Source organism: Cavia porcellus, unplaced genomic scaffold (genome assembly GCF_034190915.1).
Source record: "Cavia porcellus strain 051 isolate PalLab524CR breed Dunkin Hartley unplaced genomic scaffold, mCavPor4.1 scaffold_1, whole genome shotgun sequence".
NCBI lineage: Eukaryota > Metazoa > Chordata > Mammalia > Rodentia > Caviidae > Cavia > Cavia porcellus.
In genome coordinates this window covers 37,952,631-37,973,455 of record NW_026947484.1, presented here as the reverse complement: position 1 = coordinate 37,973,455, position 20,825 = coordinate 37,952,631, and the positions used below count along the sequence as shown (strand labels likewise).

General features: G+C 35.9%; 1 protein-coding gene across 1 annotated transcript; it reads right to left on the bottom strand.

The window, feature by feature from the left end:
• Window positions 1–802: 802 nt before the first annotated feature.
• LOC100712655 (chromosome-associated kinesin KIF4A-like) lies at window positions 803–4,916 on the bottom strand. The gene has a single exon (XM_003471763.2). It carries the CDS (start codon window positions 4,914–4,916, stop codon window positions 1,215–1,217), a length of 3,702 nt encoding a protein of 1,233 aa, XP_003471811.2. The 3' UTR covers window positions 803–1,214.
• Between the last annotated feature and the right edge of the window lie 15,909 nt (window positions 4,917–20,825).

The window sequence follows — 20,825 nt, the reverse complement described above, 5'->3', positions numbered from 1 at the left end:
GTCAGAGAAAAGCCATATTCATATTGTAAACTCAAAAATAAATGAAATAGTCAATAGGCTTTTTTTCTGAAGTTTTGTATGAGTAAAGAGTTGAGCTTTTTAAAAATTTTAACAAATAATTCGTTTTGTGTCAAGCACTACAAGTGTCATCTTTGCTCTTTGAGAAGGAAGAAAATGGTAGAAATCATCAAGTATGTTTTAGGATTAGCTGTAATACTGACTTGTTCAAGGTATGCTAACTTTTTCTTATATTTTAATAATATATATCTTTTGTTGTTTGTATGAAATATAAATTTCAAAAAAGGGACTTTTGTGTATATTTTCTCCAGAAGGGTTTTGGTGTTTAGGGAAAAAAGTCATCAAATTAGCATTGATTCAAACAGGAAATAAAGCATTTCTTTCTATAAAATATTGTGCCTTCATAGGTTTTAGTTTTGTGAAACTGTGCTAATCTTTATATATAAACTATGAAAAGTGAAAATTCAAAGATAATTCATACTGAAAACATTGTATCTATCTTTAAAAAGATGTAACTATATATGCTGTATTTAAATGCTTCTAATCTTCTTAAAAAGCTTATGTTAACCTGGCATTAATGTTTATGAATGTATATTCTTTAAAAGATTTGTTCTTATCTCTTATCATTTTAGATGAAACTTAAAATGGCTATTTTTTCTTTTTTCAATTTAAGCTTTATTTATTTAACATTTAAAAATATCTTCTTCACTTCACTAACATGGCAGACAACTGAAGGCCCTGTCAAGAGACTGAAAACCCAGTTAGGCAGTGAAGGTTACAGCTTGCTTCTTGAAGTGGGCTGCAGGACTTGAGTCAGGTCCTGGGCTGGCTTCCCTGGTAAGCTGAGATGACCTGAAAGGAAAGCCTCCTCCTTCTCCTCTTCCTCAGAATCAGGCATCAGACATCAGCTCACAAGCAGGAGAGAGCCGCATGCTACCAGGCACTGGTTCCTGATGAGCCCCTGGGGAGAGGTCAGTGTGGTCTCTTCAGTAGGTGGTGTAGCACTTTCTGGAGAAGAAAGAGTAGAAGTACTGGGGACCTCAGGAGACAGGGCCAACATTCAGTGACAGTCACCTTTCTTTCAGTAGCATTCTGTCCACTCAACAAATCCCGAAAAGCCATTCAAAGCCCCATCCTGGCTGCAACTTGTAGGTGTTTCCCAAGGCAGACTACAGGATACAGATGATGATTCCAACTCAGTGGGCCTCTTCTTCCATAGAGGAGAGGCCAGAGAAGAAGCTGGCATTGCTGGCCAGAGTGCGCTTCTTCTTCTTCCCTGGAGCCTTGTTCCCTTGGGGTCTTGTTGCTATGTGTTTGAGCTCTGAGACATCAAAGGAAGAGAGAGGCGGAGCGGTCTTTTTTGCTAGTACCTGTTCCCTGTCATACATCTCTTTCAGGATCTTGCTACTGGGAGTGGCACAGACAGGGGTAAAGAAGCTCAATCCCGGAGTCACCTCTGTGGGATCTTCCAGGCTGAAGGAGCCTTCAGAATCCTGGGTCCACTCAACAGTGCTCAAACTTTCCTGGCTTTGCTGGCGGTTCTTACACTTCATAGCATTACAGCTGCAGACCGCACCGCAGCACAGGTTTTGCTTCCTGCACCCACACTGCTTGTTCCTACACCAGCCCTTGCAGGAACACCGTTGGATGTTCTTCCGGGGTACCTTAATTGATTTTGATGGCTTCCATTCCTCATCATCCCCATCATCACCATCACCAGCATCTTCCTCATTCTCAGAATGCTCTGAATAACATTTTAGATCCTCCATGTCCATGCTTTGTTCTGGGATCTTTACTTTACCATGGGATGGTTTTGGCTTAGGAGGGATATAGTCAAAGGAGGAGTCTGAGGAGGAGGACATTTCCTCAGGAACATGAGATTTCTGCCTGTTGACTGCGTGAAATAGGTGCAGTTTCTGCTTGAGTTTTTCATTTTCCTGGAGAAGCTTCCGATTTTGCTCGCATACTTCTTGCATCTTCTTAAGCTCTTCCTCCTGACAGTGTAGAGTGCTCAGCAGCTGTTGTTCTGTCACGCTACCTGTCTCCTCCAGCTGCTTCTCAGCTGCCCGGCTTTGCGGCAGCTGGCTGAGGAGATACAGCACCTTCTCCTGGTTCTGCTGCTCCACTCTGACCAGGTCAGCTTGAAACTCTGTCTTTATCTCAGCAAAACGATTTCGTTCCTCAAACAGTATCTTCTGCACGTCAGCACAGCTGGCCTTGCTCTGTTTCAGGCTACTTTCAAGACTGCTGACCTGTAATTTGGAAGAGACCAGCTCTCCAATTAAGTATTTCAGGGCGCACTTGGCTTCCAGAATCGTAGTAATGTTCTCCCAGGTTTTGGGGGGCCTGTCTTCACTTTCTGCATCCAGAAGCTTCTGTTGGAAGTCGGCAATCTGAGCGCTCCTGAGTTTTATTTCAGTCTCTAAGCTTTCAATCTGCTTTTTAGTAGAATCCTCTGACTCTGAAACTTGAGCAGGCATTTCAGCAAGTGAGATTGTACGCCTTTGAAGTTTAGGAGGTGGATTCTCCTCAGATTCTTTTTTTGACTTAAGCTGAGCCAGGTCCTGAGCCAGGATCTTTCTGTCTTGAAGGAGGTCATTCAAATGACGTTTGGCTTCCTCAATACTCACCATAACCTCGATTTCACTCCCAAGCCAACTTTTCACTCGTGCTGCGGTGCCTTCCATTCCACGGCTCTGAGTCTGTTTTCGCTTATCTGCACCCTCCTGTTGCCTCTGGAGAGCATCTCTGAGACGCTTGTTGGCAGCTGCTGCCTCTTCAGCTTTACGTCTGAGTACACTGGACTGTTTCTGGAAGTTTCTCTCAAGTTTGAGAAGCTCATATTGCCTCTTACGGTCCTGTTCTTTTAACTGGATTACTTCTTTGTCTTTTTGTTGCTTCCACTGTCTAAACTTTTCTGCATCCTCCTTCATCTGGTGCATTAACTGGACTCGCTGGTTTTTCATTATTGCTATCTCCTGGTTCAGTTTGGTCACAGTGTGCTCTGTGGATTCCTTCATTTTCAGAAGCTTGAAATGTTCATGTAGCTTCTTTTTCAAATCAGCTATTTGACTCTCAAGCTCTTGGAGACGTTTGCGACGGCACTCACTCAGCTTGGCCTGGTTAATGTCCTTTTTTGCTGTCTGAAGTTCGAGAATTAAGTCTTCTTTTTTTCTTTGCAGCTGACTCACTTCCAATTCTAGATTTTTTATGTTATCCTGGTACATTAACTGAATGGGGTTTAGTTCACTGTCATTCTGAGTCATCTTCTTGGCCAAGGCCTCTTTCAGTGCCAGAGCTTTGTTCAACTCAAGCAGCTGCTTTGACATCTGGGCTTGTCGCAAAGCGTGATGGGTAGTGAAAGCATCAGAAGACCCGCTGCTAGTCTCTGAACTGCTTTGCATTTGAGCTTCTTCTTCTAATGTAGTATTAGTGGCTGTAGCTATGCAAGGTACAGTTTCTTTGGACAGCTGGAGAATCACTTGTTGCAGATGGCAAATTACCTCTACATTTTCTTTTAATTCCTGGTCTTCCAGATTCTCCACTAGGTTTTGAAGGTCCAGCTTACAGGCTGCATGCTGTCTGAGCTCTTCTAATTTCATATTCAGTTTTTCATTTGTTTGTTCCATCAAAATGATCCTTTCCAACATTTGTACGGTCTCACCAGTTGCCTCGCTCAGACTACGGCTTAGTTTCACGTTCTCCTCTACTAGGGACTGATTCTTCTCTATCAGGGATTGTAGGTTCTCTGATGGTTCCATATTTAGAGACCCAGGCAGGGCACCTCCACGGGCTTGCAGCAACAAAACCTGAAGCTGTTGTACCTGTTGCTTAAGTTGATTAAGTTCAGCTGTCTGGGGATCAATGTTAATAACAGGTTTGTTTTTTATTTTCCTTGCTCTGTCAGCATACTGAAGGGTATTTAATGTTTCCTCCAGATTGGAATCAGCAGGACTTACACAGGCTATCATGAGTGTATGGCTGTTACCTCCTAGAGAATCCTGAAGCAGTCGAGTCAGTTTGGAATCTCTGTAGGGCACAAAGCTTCCCTTTCTGTCATCTCCAAGAGCACGGATTACATTCCCCAAGCATAGGAGACCTCGGTTAATATTAATCCCTTCTTTTAGACGATCTCCTTCTGCTTTGGTTTTCTTCTGTCTTTCTGATCCAGCGAGGTCTACAAGGTGCAGCTTGGAGTGAAAGCTGCTGTTCTTGTCGTTTTTCTTTCTTTGCTCTATGGAAATGGTGAAGATAGCATGAGATCGGGAGGACTGGGCGTTCATAGCCGTAGAGGCCACAGTCCTACAGTTGTTGCCCTGCTCCAAACAGGAAATAGTGTCCAAGGCAACAACAACAGTCTTCTCGGTGAGTCCTATCATCTTTATGCCTTCCTTGGGATCTTCCCGGATATTTATGTGAGGAGTTTTCCCTTGAGACAAGCACAGAAGGTCTAAAATTTCTTCATTGTAAATCTCCAAGTAAGATACTTTCAGAGTAAATTCAAAGTCATGCTTTTTATCAATTTCTTTGAAGAGCAGGTCTATGGCCCTAGGAATGACCCCAATCGTGGGCTCATTCTCTTGCTCTGCAGTGTACGCACCTCCCATTGAATAGGTTTTCCCAGAGCCAGTCTGCCCGTAGGCCAGGACAGTTGCATTGTATCCTTTAAATACACCCCTAATGAGTGGTGCAACCGCGGTATTAAAGACCTCTTCCTGCTCAGCAGAGGGGTCAAACACAAAATCATAAGTAAAGCATTTGTCCTTACCGACCAGTACCTGAGGTTCCCCTGGCACAAAGGAAAGGCACATGTGGCAGCCCTCACTGATCTCTTTAGCGACCAGAGGGCGACAACGTAGTGCTACTTTTACAGGGATTCTCTTTACCTCTTCCTTCATGATCCTAGCTCAACACCCTTTCAACTAAAGGTCCCTCTCCCAGTCTTCCTGGGCTCTTGCGGCCTTGTCCCAAAGTGAGCTTTAACTGCCAACCTTCATGTAGCTCGCAAGGCACCAGCCAATCAGAGGGCAGACAGGCTGTGGGCGGGGCACGCTGGTCCCCGCCCAGGACGGCTGGTCAGGGAGGGTAGGACAACCCTTCTGTTTTGCATTATACCTGCGTGATGAGGAATTTCTAGCTTTCAGTATGGTGTGTGATGATATCTGAGAAGGAAGAAAGGGCAGTAGTAACGTCACAAGGTGGTTTTTTTTTTTTTTTAGATGTTTTAAAATCATCCCAGTATTTTTGACGTAAATAATTGAAAGCTCCAGGGAATATTTAAACTATATATCGTTCCCTATGCTATCATATTATTCAACAAAAGAAAAAAATACACACCTTTCTCTTTGATAATAGCCTTAATGGTGTTAGTTACAGCCATAGTAAGAAAATACAGGCAGAAAACTATAGGATTTGATAATAAAAGTGGACCTAGAGAAGCCTTTAAAACTTGAAAATTATACTCAAAGAAAATGTATTAAAGATTAGTATATTTTGGATCAAATGCTAGTTTCTGAAATTTCCACTTACAGAAACATCCAGGTGTAGGATAAAAATCTCTGAGATAACAAAAATTATATTACTAGCACTATGTGAAATGCTTGTTTTTGGCTTTTAAACATATATCATCCAAATTATTTTAGAATTGTTATTAACATTAGCTCTTATTATGTTTATGAATATTCAGAATATTCAAGATCTATTGTATTGAGCAGAGATTTCCATAAGCCATAATCCTTCTTATTTAAATTTACATGTATTAAATGGGTTAAAGGATAGTTGCTAAATTGCAAGGGTATTTCCTACACTTAGGTAAAAGCCTTTAGAGATAGAATCCCATAGAACCTCTAAATTATCAATAATTACTTTAATTATTGATTTTCTATTAATGAGGTTTACCAGCATGAATTCAAGTGGTCCTTATGTACTTGCTTCTTTGATTTTCCTTAATACTGAAAAAGCTAGGCATAACCATGGAAAAGACAGAGCCAGACACAGTGACTGTAATCCTGAGGAACACGGCTGCGAGTTCCAGGTCAGTGTGGGCTACATAGTGTGAGTTCAAGACCAGAGTGAGCTAAGTAGTGACACACTGTCTTAAAAAAAAAAAAAAAAAAAAAAAAGAAAGAAAGAAAAAATAAAAAAGAAAAAGACAGGTGATAAACTCATGGTTATGCTTTTCTGAGCTGATTTAACAGAATACAAGGAGATACAAATTAGGAATTTTTACATCATCACCATTAACTTTACATACTTTGCATTTAGTCAGTAGAGAAGTTAAAGCCAAGTACAACGCTGCGTTGAGAGAAAATCAAGGTGTTGAGTATGTGATGGTCTATGGAGAGTCAAATAATATATGCAGCTGAAGGTTTCCACAAAGCATTTGTAGATAGTTTAACTTAGAGATGAAACAATATTTAGTGATAACATGTATAGGATAATAGAGGTGAACTTTTAATTAGTTATATAAAGTACAAATGACTCAGACTGCTTTCAAATTTAGACAAAACATTTATTTCCCATGTAGGAAAAGTCTATAAGGCCGTGAAAAACAATGGGATCAACAAGAACCGTGTTCAGTGCTATGACTTGAAAAGAGAAGCACAATTATTACGTGTATCAGAGTGTTTATTTAATATGTGAAAATTTTATACATGACAACTGTTAAAATGGGAAATCTGAATGAGAATATCAGTATTACTGAACAGAGCTGGCAATCTAGAAGTCCTTACTTCCTGGATCTTCGGTTGAGACACATTCTTTGTTGAAATTATTAGTGGAAAAGTGAGCCATGTGAAGGAAAGGATCCTTTGGGCTAGGTAAAATATGAAAATTACAGTTTGCTCTTACACAAAGAATTCCTGGAGTATAAAAGTTTAGAAGAAATAAAAAGAAGTAGTAACTTTGATGCTTAGAGACTAATAGAGAAAAAAATGAAGACAAGAGTATTGTAGAGAACATACAGCCTGAGGGAATTATGTTTTCAGTTTTGTAAAAGATGGTAAGATTGACTTTCAGCCTGCTTCTATTAGCCATACCTAAGTAACATAGTATTCTGTAAAATAATATCTAACTTTATTTTAAGTGTGCAAACCACCTACTTATGTAAAGATTAAATCCTATGTAGTGTCTAGTATGGCCTGAAACACTCTTCAGTCTACCAACACAGCAGATGTTCAGTTCACCCACATCAAAACTGCTATTTCTACAGTACTGTTTTATGAAATGTGTCTACTCTTCATATTCAAATGCTAACTTTTAGCTTTTCTTTCTTCTCTGCACGTCATCTGGGATCATTCCATTTTGAGACACATACATACACACACACACGCATATACATATAAAATTCTCTACAATTCCCACAGCTCTTTGTGTATAGAAATTTATAGTTAATATCTTCAAAATTATTTAACATCCAAATGAATAAAACTTTTATCCTGGAAATATGGAAGAATGGTAATGGTGAAGAACTTTTTTTTCTCTTTTCTGAAGATTTGTTTAAAATTCAGGGCAGTAAAAGTATTACCTCTTTTCAGAAGGGAAGATACACGGGTTTGCCAGCTGCCCTTTAAGGGACTCATGTTTCCTAAACCCACTGATCTTTAACTGTGACACAAATTTCCACCTGCGTCTCCTTTGGCTTTGTCATAGTGAGATGTGAGAGAAAGCACATGGAAACTAGAGAACCAAAATAAATACAAAATACAAAATGCATGGTGCCTGCTGTCCCAGAAGCGAAGCTAATAAACTATCTATACCAATATGGGTACACTTTCATGAGAAAGTACATGCACTTCATAAAACCATCGGCTAGAAATAGCAGCTTTGATGTGAGTGAATCATTTATGGGAATATGCTAAGATTTTAAATTAGTTTCAGGAAAAATCCAGGAAGTTTATTAATATAGTATTCCTATAGGAAAGTAACTCCCAACCAGTTAGATGTTAGTTGTGCTGAGTTTGTGATCTCACAACACCGTGGAATGAAGCCATGAACAAAAGGGAGAAGTTAGAAGAATTTTCTTGGAAATAAGAATAGCTCCTGGATATCCAGAAAGGATCTCATGTGTTTGTGGTCATTGAGGCTCTTTGTCAGGCGTATTTTATATAGCGAATAACAATGAGGGTCAAACCACCATCAAGCTATAGCATCACAAATATAGCTGCTTTGCTAATAATGATTCAATAAGGAAAATTAATCACATAACAAGGGTACATGGAAAGAGTAGAAGCGTTACTGGAAAGGGCTGAGAGTACAAGTCTAGATACTCTGGTTGCCCACTTATGTGTCTGATGCCTGTCTGGGCTCACTAGACCAGGGGGTGCTAATCAGATGCAGTGACAGCTGCTGTCTGTCTCCAGGGAGGCTTTCAGGCCTGGCTATTCCATTTCCATCTTGAAGGCTCTCTTCAGATTCACTTCCAACCACCATCTTGCTGTTTCTTCTCTTCTACACTGGATTCCTCAAGGCCCTGATACCTCTTTGGCTGGCTATGAACTTCTATCTCTAATAGATGCATGTATTATTTAATAATATTAATGGAAGGAAATTCTAGACCAAATTGTCAACTCTAAAGTTTTAGAATCATCCACACTGGATCCCAAAATGGTGTTAAAGTTATTTTTCTCACTGTGTAAAACTCTAAAATATAAAAGATGGACAAATTCAACAATTTAAATGAATTTTAAACAATTTTAAACAAATTTTAATACATTTAAAATGTTTATGCATGATTTATTCCTAGTACATATTTTAAAGAGATTCCTCATATACATAATAAAATAAGACTATATTCCTCACTTTCCTATTCATAAATGTATTAGTATCATTGTAGATATTTGGAGACTTAAAATTGCTTATTATGAATCAACATCAAAGTTTCAGGTAAACAACAGCACACAATCTCTTCACAAAAACATCAACTACCTCAGTGAGAGTTTGCTGTTTTTTTGGGATTTTTGCAAATATACTGTAAAAATAGAACAGATTATTTTCACTGTTCTGGGGATTTATTAATATGTTAAAATGCTATTTTGATATGGACAGATAAAATTCTAAATTTTTTCCTACTACCTAAAAAAATGAAGCACAGAGTAGCAGACAAACCTATTTTAACAATTTGATCATTTTTCTATTTCTTTATTCCCCAATGATAGTTCCATTATGTACCGGGGATGTGGAACTTAATAAGAATAAATTCCAGGTAGCAGAAGGCTGTGAAATTAGCATTTCAAAAACTTGTCAAGTTGCCTGGAGATATTTTAGTAGTTTTCATAATATCTTTACAATCAGCTTTGCCCTTGGGCTCTTCTCACTAATATTGAAAATAAACTAATTCCAAAGGTGATAACTAAAACACCCACTCTTAGTGGTACAGAAGTCTGTAAAGATAGCTTGCTTTGACTTGAGAGATTCTGTACAATTTTTTTTTTCCTGACTTAGGTACTGAAGTTCCAAGATAGTGCATGATGAAAAGTCTTAAAAGTTTAAAAGAAAGATGGGGATATTAGGTAGGAAGATCTGTAGTCAAAGTTCTCTGGCAGTCTTGTGCCTCAGTGGGCAGAGTTTTGAAGGTCTGGTATAAATTTCTGGTGGCTTCAGGTGTACCCAGATGTCCTGGGGCCTTCACAGTTCTTTGTTCTATTTTTATCTCCTTTATGGTACCTCCTGCCTGCTGATGATGGCTTCTTGGGTGCTGAACTGAGCTCTCTCCTCAGAGTGGTGTCTCTGCTGGGGCTGGGAAAGACAGGTCTGATTAGAGTCTTACACTGAGGTTCTCAAGCAATGAATACTTACAGATGTATGCATGTTTAATATACTACACAATTAAGTTAGAAGCGAATATGTTATGCTATACTCAAGTTTGATTAAAATACATATTCTGAAAATATGTTAGAATATGTTAGAAATATAAGTTAGAAAGGATGTGCAGACAGTTAACAACTATCAGTTTCGTTGACATCTTCAAAATATTGTGCATAGTTCAACAGTTAATTGCGTATAAATCTGAAATTCCATCTCCCAAAATTGAAGACTCTTTTAGGACAAAAGGAGACATTTAGGACAATGCCCATTAGAAGTAATAATAAGAAAAATTCTCCATGTGTTCTTGGCCACAAGGATTATGAACAAAGTCCAATCATGCTTTCTTTACCTTAGCCTATCCCAGTTAAGTAGAGCACAAGGGGCTTTACAGCTCTCAACTCGGTGTAAATGCTTGACTGAATTCTTAAGATAGGTGGGTTATTTTGGTTGTCTTGCTTCACTCTTCCATCTGAACTTATTGTAGGCTTCTCTGATTGTCTACTTATAATAGCTAAGCAAAGTTATTATAGTAGGACAATGATTCCATAAATTATATTTGAAAACCTTTTTTTAGCAGGGAAAAAAAAAAACCTTCATTAAAATATAAATAACTTGTAGCCTTTATGACAACTGAAAAGTGAACCATAATTATGAGTATTGGGGAAAACTATGGAATATTTCTATGGCTCATGTTCCAAGATAGTGCATGGTGAAAAGTCCTAAAATCTTAAAAGAAAGCAGGTGATATTAGGTAGGAAGTTTTGTAGTCAAAGTTCTCTAGCAGTCTTGTGCCTCAGTGGACAGAGTCCTTGAGGTCTGGTGTAAATTTTGGGTGACTCCAGGTGTCCCTAGATGTCCTGGGGCCTGCAGTGTAAACTTCTTAGATTTAAAAATTTTAATTTATCTTCTAATTTTTATTTTCTTAAATTTTTATTCGTACATTTTTGCAGGACATTGACTGTGGGAGGGTACTGACTTGTAAATCACACATTCTTTTGTCTTTGCTGTTTGCTTTTTGTGATGGTGTGCCCCTATATTGCCTAGGCTGGCTTTGAATTTGTAACTCTCCTGGCTCAGCCTACTGGGTGGTGGAAGTACAGGTATATGCAACCATTCCTTGCTTCTCAGGTAATTTGAAGACTGTAAATATGACCAGCTTTGTTCTGGAGCATATAGTCACTCAATTTGACATCAGTTTTAGCCCTTAGAGATCATCCTAGTTTAAATCTCACATTGTGGATATAGTGTGAATCGAATATACACTCATTTGCAAAACATTCATGAAATTTAATGCCCCAATTAATAATTTCCTATATTTCTAGAGACATATCTACTAAATTTTTCAGTAATACTTGTTGATTTTTAACACAGGTAAAGGAAAATAAAGACAAACATTACTGCTCTAAACTTCTAAAATATATACTTGTAGTTATTTATAAATACAGTGTTATCTTGGTTTACCAACTCAATTCTCTTCATGGTTCAAACTGAAAACTGAACTTGATAAGACCTGAATTCAATTTCCCCACATAATGAATATTAACCAAATCACTGAATTTGATTTGGTTCTCATCCAACACAGTTTGTGACCAGAATCATGGAGAGAATCAAATTCCTAAATTGAGGTGTCACCATACATAGAAGTTCGAATAGGAATAGTAAAGTAGTACTGAAAAATGTTAGGAATGAATTAGATACTAGAATTTCTGTAATTATAATAAGACATTAGAAATAATTAATAATAATGACAATATGATCTATTTATAAAATTTGCAAATAGAGTAAAGATTTAGAAAGTTAGGTAGCACTGCAGAAATCTAATAACAATGTCTCTTTGAAATCAAGAAGCTGGGCTGAGGACGTAGCTCATGGTAGAGCTCTTACCCTGCATGTAGAAGACTGAGTTTGATCCCCAACATCCTCTAAACACAAAAATGCCAAACCCAGAAAACGTTATACAATGAATGCAAGCAAACAAAAACAATTTTGTCTTTTAGTAAGAATTTAATCACCACATAATAAACATCAAGTTAACACTCCAAAAATTGCAAAATGAAAAAGAAATCCCATATTTTAAACAAATGGTAACCACATATAATTTGTGAAATGCATGTTTTCAAGATGTACAATAACTTATATTCAAATGTGTTATCTTAGAGGAAATACCCAAAATCCAAACTTAAAGGAGGAATAGTTTATTTTGGCTCCATTTTGTCAAGTTTTCAGTTGTTCATTGGCTAGCTCCAAGGCAGGGTGGCATGGCAGAGAGGATGCCACGGAGGAGAAGCAGTTCATGCTGTGCAGAAGGCGACACCATAGTGAAGCCCCAAAGCAGTCTTTTTTTTTTTGGTCACTTATTTTCTATCCTGGCCATGCAGCTTTAGGACAGACAGTGTTCACACCCGGAGGGAGGGGGGGCACCCCTAATCCTAGTATTGCACCATGATTCTATACTAACAGCATGGTTCTTAATTCTAGCATCACACATTTTAGATTCAGCCGCTTCTAGAACATGACTGCCTGAGGCTTTGTGGGAACATACAGATGCAAGCCGTAGTCCACTAGGAGTGGAGAGTAGTACCATTTGCCTCATTGTGATCAAAATAAAGTAAAATCTTGGTTTGTGAGCATAATTCATTCCGGAGACATGCTAATAATCTAAAGCACTTCTATAGCAAAGCGAATTTCCCCATAAGCAATAATGGAAACTCAGATGATTCATTCTACAACACAAGACTATTCCTATAAAAATGAGTATAATATTGCATTGTAAAACATAATAATCAAAGTACAAAATAAAAAGAGGGATAAAAAAATTAACCTGCATGTGCTTCTGAAAACCCGAGTGGTTGTTGTGAGGGAGAAGAGGGTTCATGTGTAAGACAACTTTTCACTGCCACAGCTATCTATGGGGTCCATGAAAGCTTTTTTTCTTTTAACAGGGAAGCTATCCACTGACGCTTGCTTTGCCTCATTTTGAGGGTTTTGTGGAAATGTGCCTTTGCATCATCATTAAACAGATTCAACACTTGTACTGAGACAGCCTTATTTGGGTTGTGTTTTTCTACAAGTTTTGCAACGTTCGCCATATTTTACACATCTCCTTTATCTCTCTTGAAGTGAGAAAGTCTTCCAGGTATTTCTCTTCCTCCTCCGCAGATGAGGTCCCCTCCATAATCTCTTGCTGTTGGGAGAGAATCACTCACAATATCACAATGAGAGAGAGGGAGTTAGAGAGAGAGAGAGAGAGAGAGAGAGAGCGAGGAACACACAGAGAACCCTTGATTCAATCATGTACATATAAGTATTTGTGATGTACATACAAGTATTTGTGATTTAAATAGTGCATCAAGTTCATTTCTATATTTAACAATCATTTTTCAGCACTGAAAGTAAATTGGATATTTGATGACTGTAGATCAGTTTACTTAAAACAAATGATTAATGCAATAAGTCATGAAAATAAGGATTGATAGTAAAATTTCAACAACATAAAAATGAAGAACATCTAAGTATAATGTTAATTAATCAACAGTTAAACCATATGAAATCTTAATTACTTGTAAATCAATAACAGAACAAAATAGTAGAATAGGTTGTAGAGACTTCATTTAAAAATTAAGAAGGGAGACAGACTGATAGACTAAAAGGAGGAGAAATAGCGGAGAAGAGAAAGACGCAGCATTCTTTCTGTTTAAACAATGCCAGGGTACAGAAATAGAAAAGTACACTGAAGGACAACAACCAAACAACTGGATGTTGTTAACAGATGTTATTAACCAAAGGGAAGACAATTAATGTCATAGCAACTAAGAGGTTGAACGAAAAATATTATTTAAAGATTTTCCTGGGAAATAAGATAACATGATGAATAAAGAAAATAGTTGTAGAAGATTTACCAGTTTTCCAAAGCAAAGGAGAAGTTTGTAGCTTTTTATTTCACCCACAAAATTATACATACTTTAAGATACCATATGATGTTTTGGAATATGTATGTACCTTATACATTCCTGTCCTGTTAAATCAGGACAGATATATTAATCTCCTCAAACATTTACCATTTCTTTGTGATAAAATATTTAAAAATTTATTTTAACTTTTTGGGATCATAGTGTATTGTCAAGATCCATATTGCATTCTAAAATGCAGCAGAACATTGAAACTCTTTTTTCCATGTCTTTTCTACCCTTCCACCTCTCTACTCTGTGAAAACACTGGTAAAACATTATTGTGTTCTCAATTTCTAGAATATCAACATTTTTAGAGTCCACGTATTGTGAGATCTTGTATCTGTATCGTTTTTTTCATCTATGCTGTCACAAATGCAAGAATTTGATAGGGTTCTACTGTACTTATGCACCACGTTTTCTTTATATTTTCGTAAGTTAATGGAAATGTAGGTTCTTTGCATTTCTTGGGTATTGTGAGTATTGTTGACTTGACTATTCTCAAAATTGGGGTCCTTCTTCACTGGCCCTCCAGCATGCTGGGATTACACAAATAGGGGATTGAAAATGTCTGTTAGACCTACTAATTTTATTTCCTTCAGTTATATACCTGGTACAATATTAAGCTTTCTAGATAATGTGATATTTCAATTTTGAAATTTTTAGGAAAATACATTGTTTTTTATATTGGCTTACCAATAGTGTATTTTTCTTTCCTTTTTCTTCTTTCTTCATCAGCTCTTCTTGTCTTTTGCCTTTTGATAATGGCCATTCTTACTGGGGTGAAATGCTACCTTATTTTGGTTTCTATCTGCATTACCTGATCTTTAGTAAGACTGTGTGACTTTTCATGTTTATTCAGACATATTATTGAGAAATGCAAATGTTCTGTTGCTCATTGCTAGAAGGGTTACTTGGTTTATGGTAGTGAGTTTTTTATTTCTTATATTTTCTGGATATTAACAGTTTGATATATAATTTGTAAATAATTTTCCTGTTTTTTCTTTGCTTCATGTATTTCCTTTGGAGTACATAAGTTTTCACTTGTTGTAATACCCTGTCAAATTCTTGCTTTAATTTCCTATGCTATTCCAGTCTTACAGAAACGAAATTTTTTCTTTCCTTTTTAGTTATTATAAAGTGTTTCTCCTTTTCTCTTTTCCTGTTTTGTAGTTCTCAGTCTTTGATTTACAAGACTCATAAAGCACTCAATTTAATCTGTCAAGCTGATGAGAAGGCCAATTAATGACAAGTTCTAAGATTTAAAGCAATTTCAAAACTCATAATGTTTTGTGTACATTTCTCTTTTATACATTATCAAAGTATACTTCATATTCGCTCTTTGAATAGATTATTTCTCACCTGGAGTCTGCCTTGAATATATCCTGGTGATTTGTTTTGTGAACATTGAAAGAATTATTTACATGCTTAATTTTTGTATTACATGCTTAATTTTCTTTTAAAAAAGTAATCAACTTTAGGGAAGATTACTTTCTCTTTTTTGTACCACTTCAATACAACAGAAAACTGAATGTGCAAGTTACTCAGTAAAGGTTTGACTACACTGTTTCCCATAGATTACTTTTTATCAGAATGCAAGAGTATTTAATAAATACTGTATACTCTAGCACACTGTTTTATATACATTAGAGCACTATTAAGAATATTCAAGCTGAGTTGAGGACGTTGATGCCTAGCCTAGCAAGTCACTGTGTTGAGTTTCCAACACCATCCACAAAAACATCAAATGAATAATAGTAACTAATGCATGACATCACCTAAAATCATGCCTTCAGAGGGCACTCCATATTTTTAACTTACTGGACCATGTACATTACCTCCTGGCAAGATATTTTTCAGTATGTGCAAAGTTGTAAGAAAAATTAAAAGGTAATTATTTAAGAAAGAAATATAAGAACAACTGCTTGGAAAACGGTGCATAAATATAATAGCTACCAAATGGGAAAAAGTTTGAAATGTTCAATATCTTATACTTTGGTTAATTAAAAAATACATTTCATACTTATTAATGTCCATTTATATTTTTAAAAATATAGAATAGTAATGGCTAAAACTAAATTGAAAGAAGAAAATTTCAAGCATGTTTGATACATCTTGTAAAAGAGATGCTAACAAAATTTACTTTGGTCATATTAAACATATTCTGCAAATATGCTGTTGGACAGTTTGGAACAGCTGAATATATAAAAAAGATTACTAATGGAAGCAGGTTAAATACCTAAAACATTCTAAAAGTGTAAGTTTATAATGATACACTCACATGTGCATACGTGTGCATTAATTTTATTGAATTATTGCTGAAAACATTTATTCTAAAATAACTGGTAATTAAAAGGAAATAATGAAATATATAATTTGTTATTCCTTCAACATTTGCCCATTTAGTAATTCAGCAGTTGATAAGACTGATTGGTATTATGGAGACAGTTTAATTACAACATAAAGCCTGAATGACCAAGCAAGACTCAATCCAGGATAAACCACTTTAAATCCATTTGGCAAATAGATTGCATACGTAAGTTTTTGTCATTATTTTGTATTGCTAGAGATTAACTCTCTCTGTTACTGACCTATAGATTAAGTATAAACCCAACAGTTTTTGGTTCTAAGCAGTGATGTTTTTTTGGAAATTGACAAGATAATCAGAACACTTGTATGGAAATATAGAGAGCACAGAGGAGTCAAGGAATACATTTGAACAACCATGTCAGAAATCTCACAGCATTGTGAAATTAAATGATACAGTAGGAAAAGCATCCATACAAATACCAAGATTTAGAAATGAAAATTCCTACAATAAATATAAACACATATGACAAACTGACTTGTAAAATACCAATGCTACAAAACAGTTGGAGAAAAATTTTTGTATGAATTTTTAAAATTCATTTGGGTATGTGGATAGACAACAGTGAAGCTCAGTTCCCGCCCTCTAGAATGTCCAGATATGAATTCCAGATGATGCTTTAAATATGAAAATAAAACAAGTTTCTAGAAAAAAGCGATTAAAAATTTCCTATAACTTAAATTAAACTACACTAAGTTATAGATGTCAACCCAATGAAAAGACACTCAAGATCACAGGTAACTAGGGAAATGCTAATCAGAATCATAATATGAAATCTCTTCAACTCTATCAGGTTGATTATTATATGAAATAAACATATTGGTTAAAGAAAAGGAAACTGGCTCCATTACTGGTGGGAATGTAAAATGTCATGCTATTGTGGAAAGCAGAATGAAGGTTCCTTAAAAATTAAAAAGTCAAAATTGCTCTGTATATGCTCAAAGTATTCAAAGAAAATTAACTAAGCATCATATGGTGATGTTTGCATTCTCATGTCCATTGAGGCCTGTATAGCAGTGAAAATATGGGAAAGCCTCACTGTTCATGAACATATAAATGAAGAAATTGTTGTGCATACACACAATTGAATATTATTTGACCTTTAAAAAGATTGTGATACTATTTTCTCCAACAGGAATGATTTTGGACAACATTGTATTAAATACAGATATTAATATACTGTATGATCTCTTTTATTTGTGGAAGCTAAATAACATGAATAATGTTGAATTCATAACAATAGAGATTAAAGCAGAACTTCCATAGTTGAAATTAGATCAATGGGTGAAGAATGGAGAAATCCAGGTCAGACAGCATCAAGTTATAGGTATTTAGAGCAAATAAATACAGAGGTCTGAAGTTACAGTATGAGGATTTAGATAACAATGCATTGCCCTAATGGGCTAGATTTTATCTTACCCCAACACCACAAAAAGTAAACATTTGAACATTAAGTAATGTTTGCCTGTAGTAATTATTTCTTCATAACAAGAACATATTAGGCTATGTACACAGTGTTTTATAACTTACATTTATATAATTTTTTTAAGAAATCACACATTCTTATTAATTAAATAAACTTTGTAAATATGAAAACACAAACTACAGAATGGAAGAAGTATTGTAATACAGGCAAAAACCTCATAGAAACAAACATAAAAGATTTGAGCAGGCAAAAAGCATATTCAACTGGCTAAATTCATTGATCATCAGAGAAATGTACATCTTCCACAGTGATATAACATCACATATCCACAAGAATAACAAAAAACTTGAGTGGTAAAAATATGAGTATTATCAATCCTATGAGAAAATTGAGTGTTTTAATATACTGTTGCTTTCCACATAATTTGTCAATCACTTTGGTAAAATTTTTGTCAATAAACATTAATGTTCAACATATATGTAACTGTTACACAGCATTCATCTCCTTAAAAGATATTTTAGCAACATTATACATGTGCCAAACTTATCTGTCAGGTTAGAAGTCAGAACAATTAGGAGGCTAAGGCAGGAGGATTGCCACAAGGTCAAGGCCAGGAGCACAAAAACAGTGATAGTTCAGGCATAAAGTTGATGTTTTGTTGGCAGAGACTTTGTTGGTTGTATAATAACTTATTGAGACATTAAGACTGAACAAATTGAGACATTTTAAGGAAATAGAGCATTAGAATAGATATTATAATTTGAACAAATTAGCTATTAAATATTTATTAGACAAATAATTTTGACAATAGCCATAACATCAATGTGTTTACATTTTGCCATAATAAACTATAAACAAAATAAAAACATAAGAAAATAACAATCATTGGAAAATTACTAACTCAAATTTGTGTCTATTAGCATGAAGTATCTTAAACAGAATATGCCAAATATAAACTTTATTCTTGAAAAGTTTATTTTTTATATTCTTGCAGCTATATTTCATAAATAATTTCATGTCTGTTTGCCAGATAATTCTGTGAAAGGGAAAGAAATTCTATCATCCTGATAGACCCTATCAGCTGAAGAGGTTGGTTATATCAGTCAATATTCTGTAGCTATGGGTGGAGGAAAAGCTTTTCTGTTTTGTCAAGGATTCAGTTTTTAAATGCAAGCATAGCAGTAGCTCTAGCACCAGATATATGTTTTTCTTAATTCTGGAGAAAGGCATTCTCAACTCCAATGAGGGGTTTAATCATACACCAATTCTGACACAGGCAACACCAGGCAGGCTGCAGTGCTTATGACTCCTGAGTGGCAAAAGGTATCATGTGAGCGTCCCTCTGAGCTTTCTGTTTTATAAATAAACCCGACACGCAAAAAGCTCACATGAGATACATCTTCCTTTTGTGCCTTATTCATTTAGTTGAGAATAAGAAGCCATCAACATGAAGAATTGCAAATCAAAGATTTAAAAGTTTTGTTTCTCTTGAGTCAAATGACACTTAAAGCTACATTTAACTGAAACTAAAAATTGAAGAGTTTCTTCAGATCAGAGAAGCCTGCAACATTCGACACATGCAGTCATCGAAGGACAGGGAAGAGGAAAAAAAGCCAAAGAACAGGATTTGTGCAGAAGCAGAAGAGAGATTTCTTAAAGAGCAGAAAAGTAGCAGAACATTAAAAACCAGATAGGTTTCAGATTGTAGAATTAATCGTGTGAAGATGAATTTTCCATTAAGTTGCTTTGTTTTCTTCATCTTTTCCAGGGATTGTAAAGTGATGCAAGAGATGAAGAAAGACATTGAACTTCATTTTGGTTTTCTCAAATCCACCAGTCCTACACCTGTGGTTATCTAATGAAGTATAGGCTACAACTTCAAGTTTATGATGGAAAAAATAAATTCTGGTGATTTCATATGCAGTGAAAAAAGTTTTCTATTCCAAATGTAAAAGTAATTTTTATTTCAATCATTTTACCTAAAGCCAAGCGAAGAAAATTTTGAGACTGTACAACTCAGTGTGAATGAACAATAGGTGGCTTATGGGCTGTATAAATTATAACAAACTATTGAAGAAATAAAAATATGGTTTTACAGAAATCCAGAAAAAAATGAGAATTCAAAGGGCCAGGGTTATAACTCAGTGGCACAAGGACCTGCCTGGTAAGGAAAGGTCCAGAGTTGATTTCCAGTACCAAAACAAAAACAAAACAAAACAAAACAAAACAAAACAAAACAAAACAAAAGGATGCTTCTTAACAATGAGAATTCAAGGACATTCTCTTTCTATCTGCTCTCAGGGAAGGCAGCTGAGCTGAGTATATCAACTTGCTAAGTTTAGGTGGATGCATAACATATTTAATGGTGGCATGGGGTAAACAGTTGCAAGTCTTAATCATGAAATAGTTTGTAAATTTAATGTAATCCTAATGTTGAGGCAGGGGATTTAGCTCAGTGGTTCCACGGCTTGCCTAGTAAGTGCAAGGTCATGAGTTTGACCCTCAGGACAAAAACAAACAAACAAACAAACAAAAATCCTAATGCTTCCCTGAGAAACTTTATTTCCTTTCTCAGGGTTTTAATAATGAGACCTTAGTATGAAAGAAAGAGAGAAATTCATTTCTTCCTTTGTTAAACAGGTAACAGAACTGAAGTGGAGAGATGGTGGCTTTTCCACATTCACATGGAAGTGGGAGTTAGATGAGGTCTCTGGTTTTAAGACTCTCACACTAACATTCATTCCCAAACTACCATATTGAGTTCTCAAAGGAAAGACAAGGGATTCATACGGTTGAGACATTTTTATTTAATCTTTAACTCAGTTTAAAAGGTCCCTTTCTTAATACTCACTGTTCCCATTTTCTACATCTTGCAAGGGTGAAGCTTATAACTGATTCTACTTAGTTGGTAAACGTGTAGCATAATGCGTATGCAACCATCTACTTCATGAAACAAGGAGATGTCTGTATGTGGTCTGTAGGAGGAACTGAATAGCTTAGATAAGCTATTTGTACTTATCTCACTTCTGAAGGGACACATTTCATTTGGTAGGATTTCATTTCTAAAACACAACTTAATTTGAATCCTTGACCTCTAGTTTTTGCACAGTAGCAAAATATATTTTAAGAAAATACTCAACGTTCATAAATCGATACACTGTGCCTTTTAAATGTGTTCTTCTTTGCAAGTTTCACTTACTGTTCACCAAATAACTGCGAAGGGATCATAGATTAAAACATAAACCGTCGTTGCACCACTGAG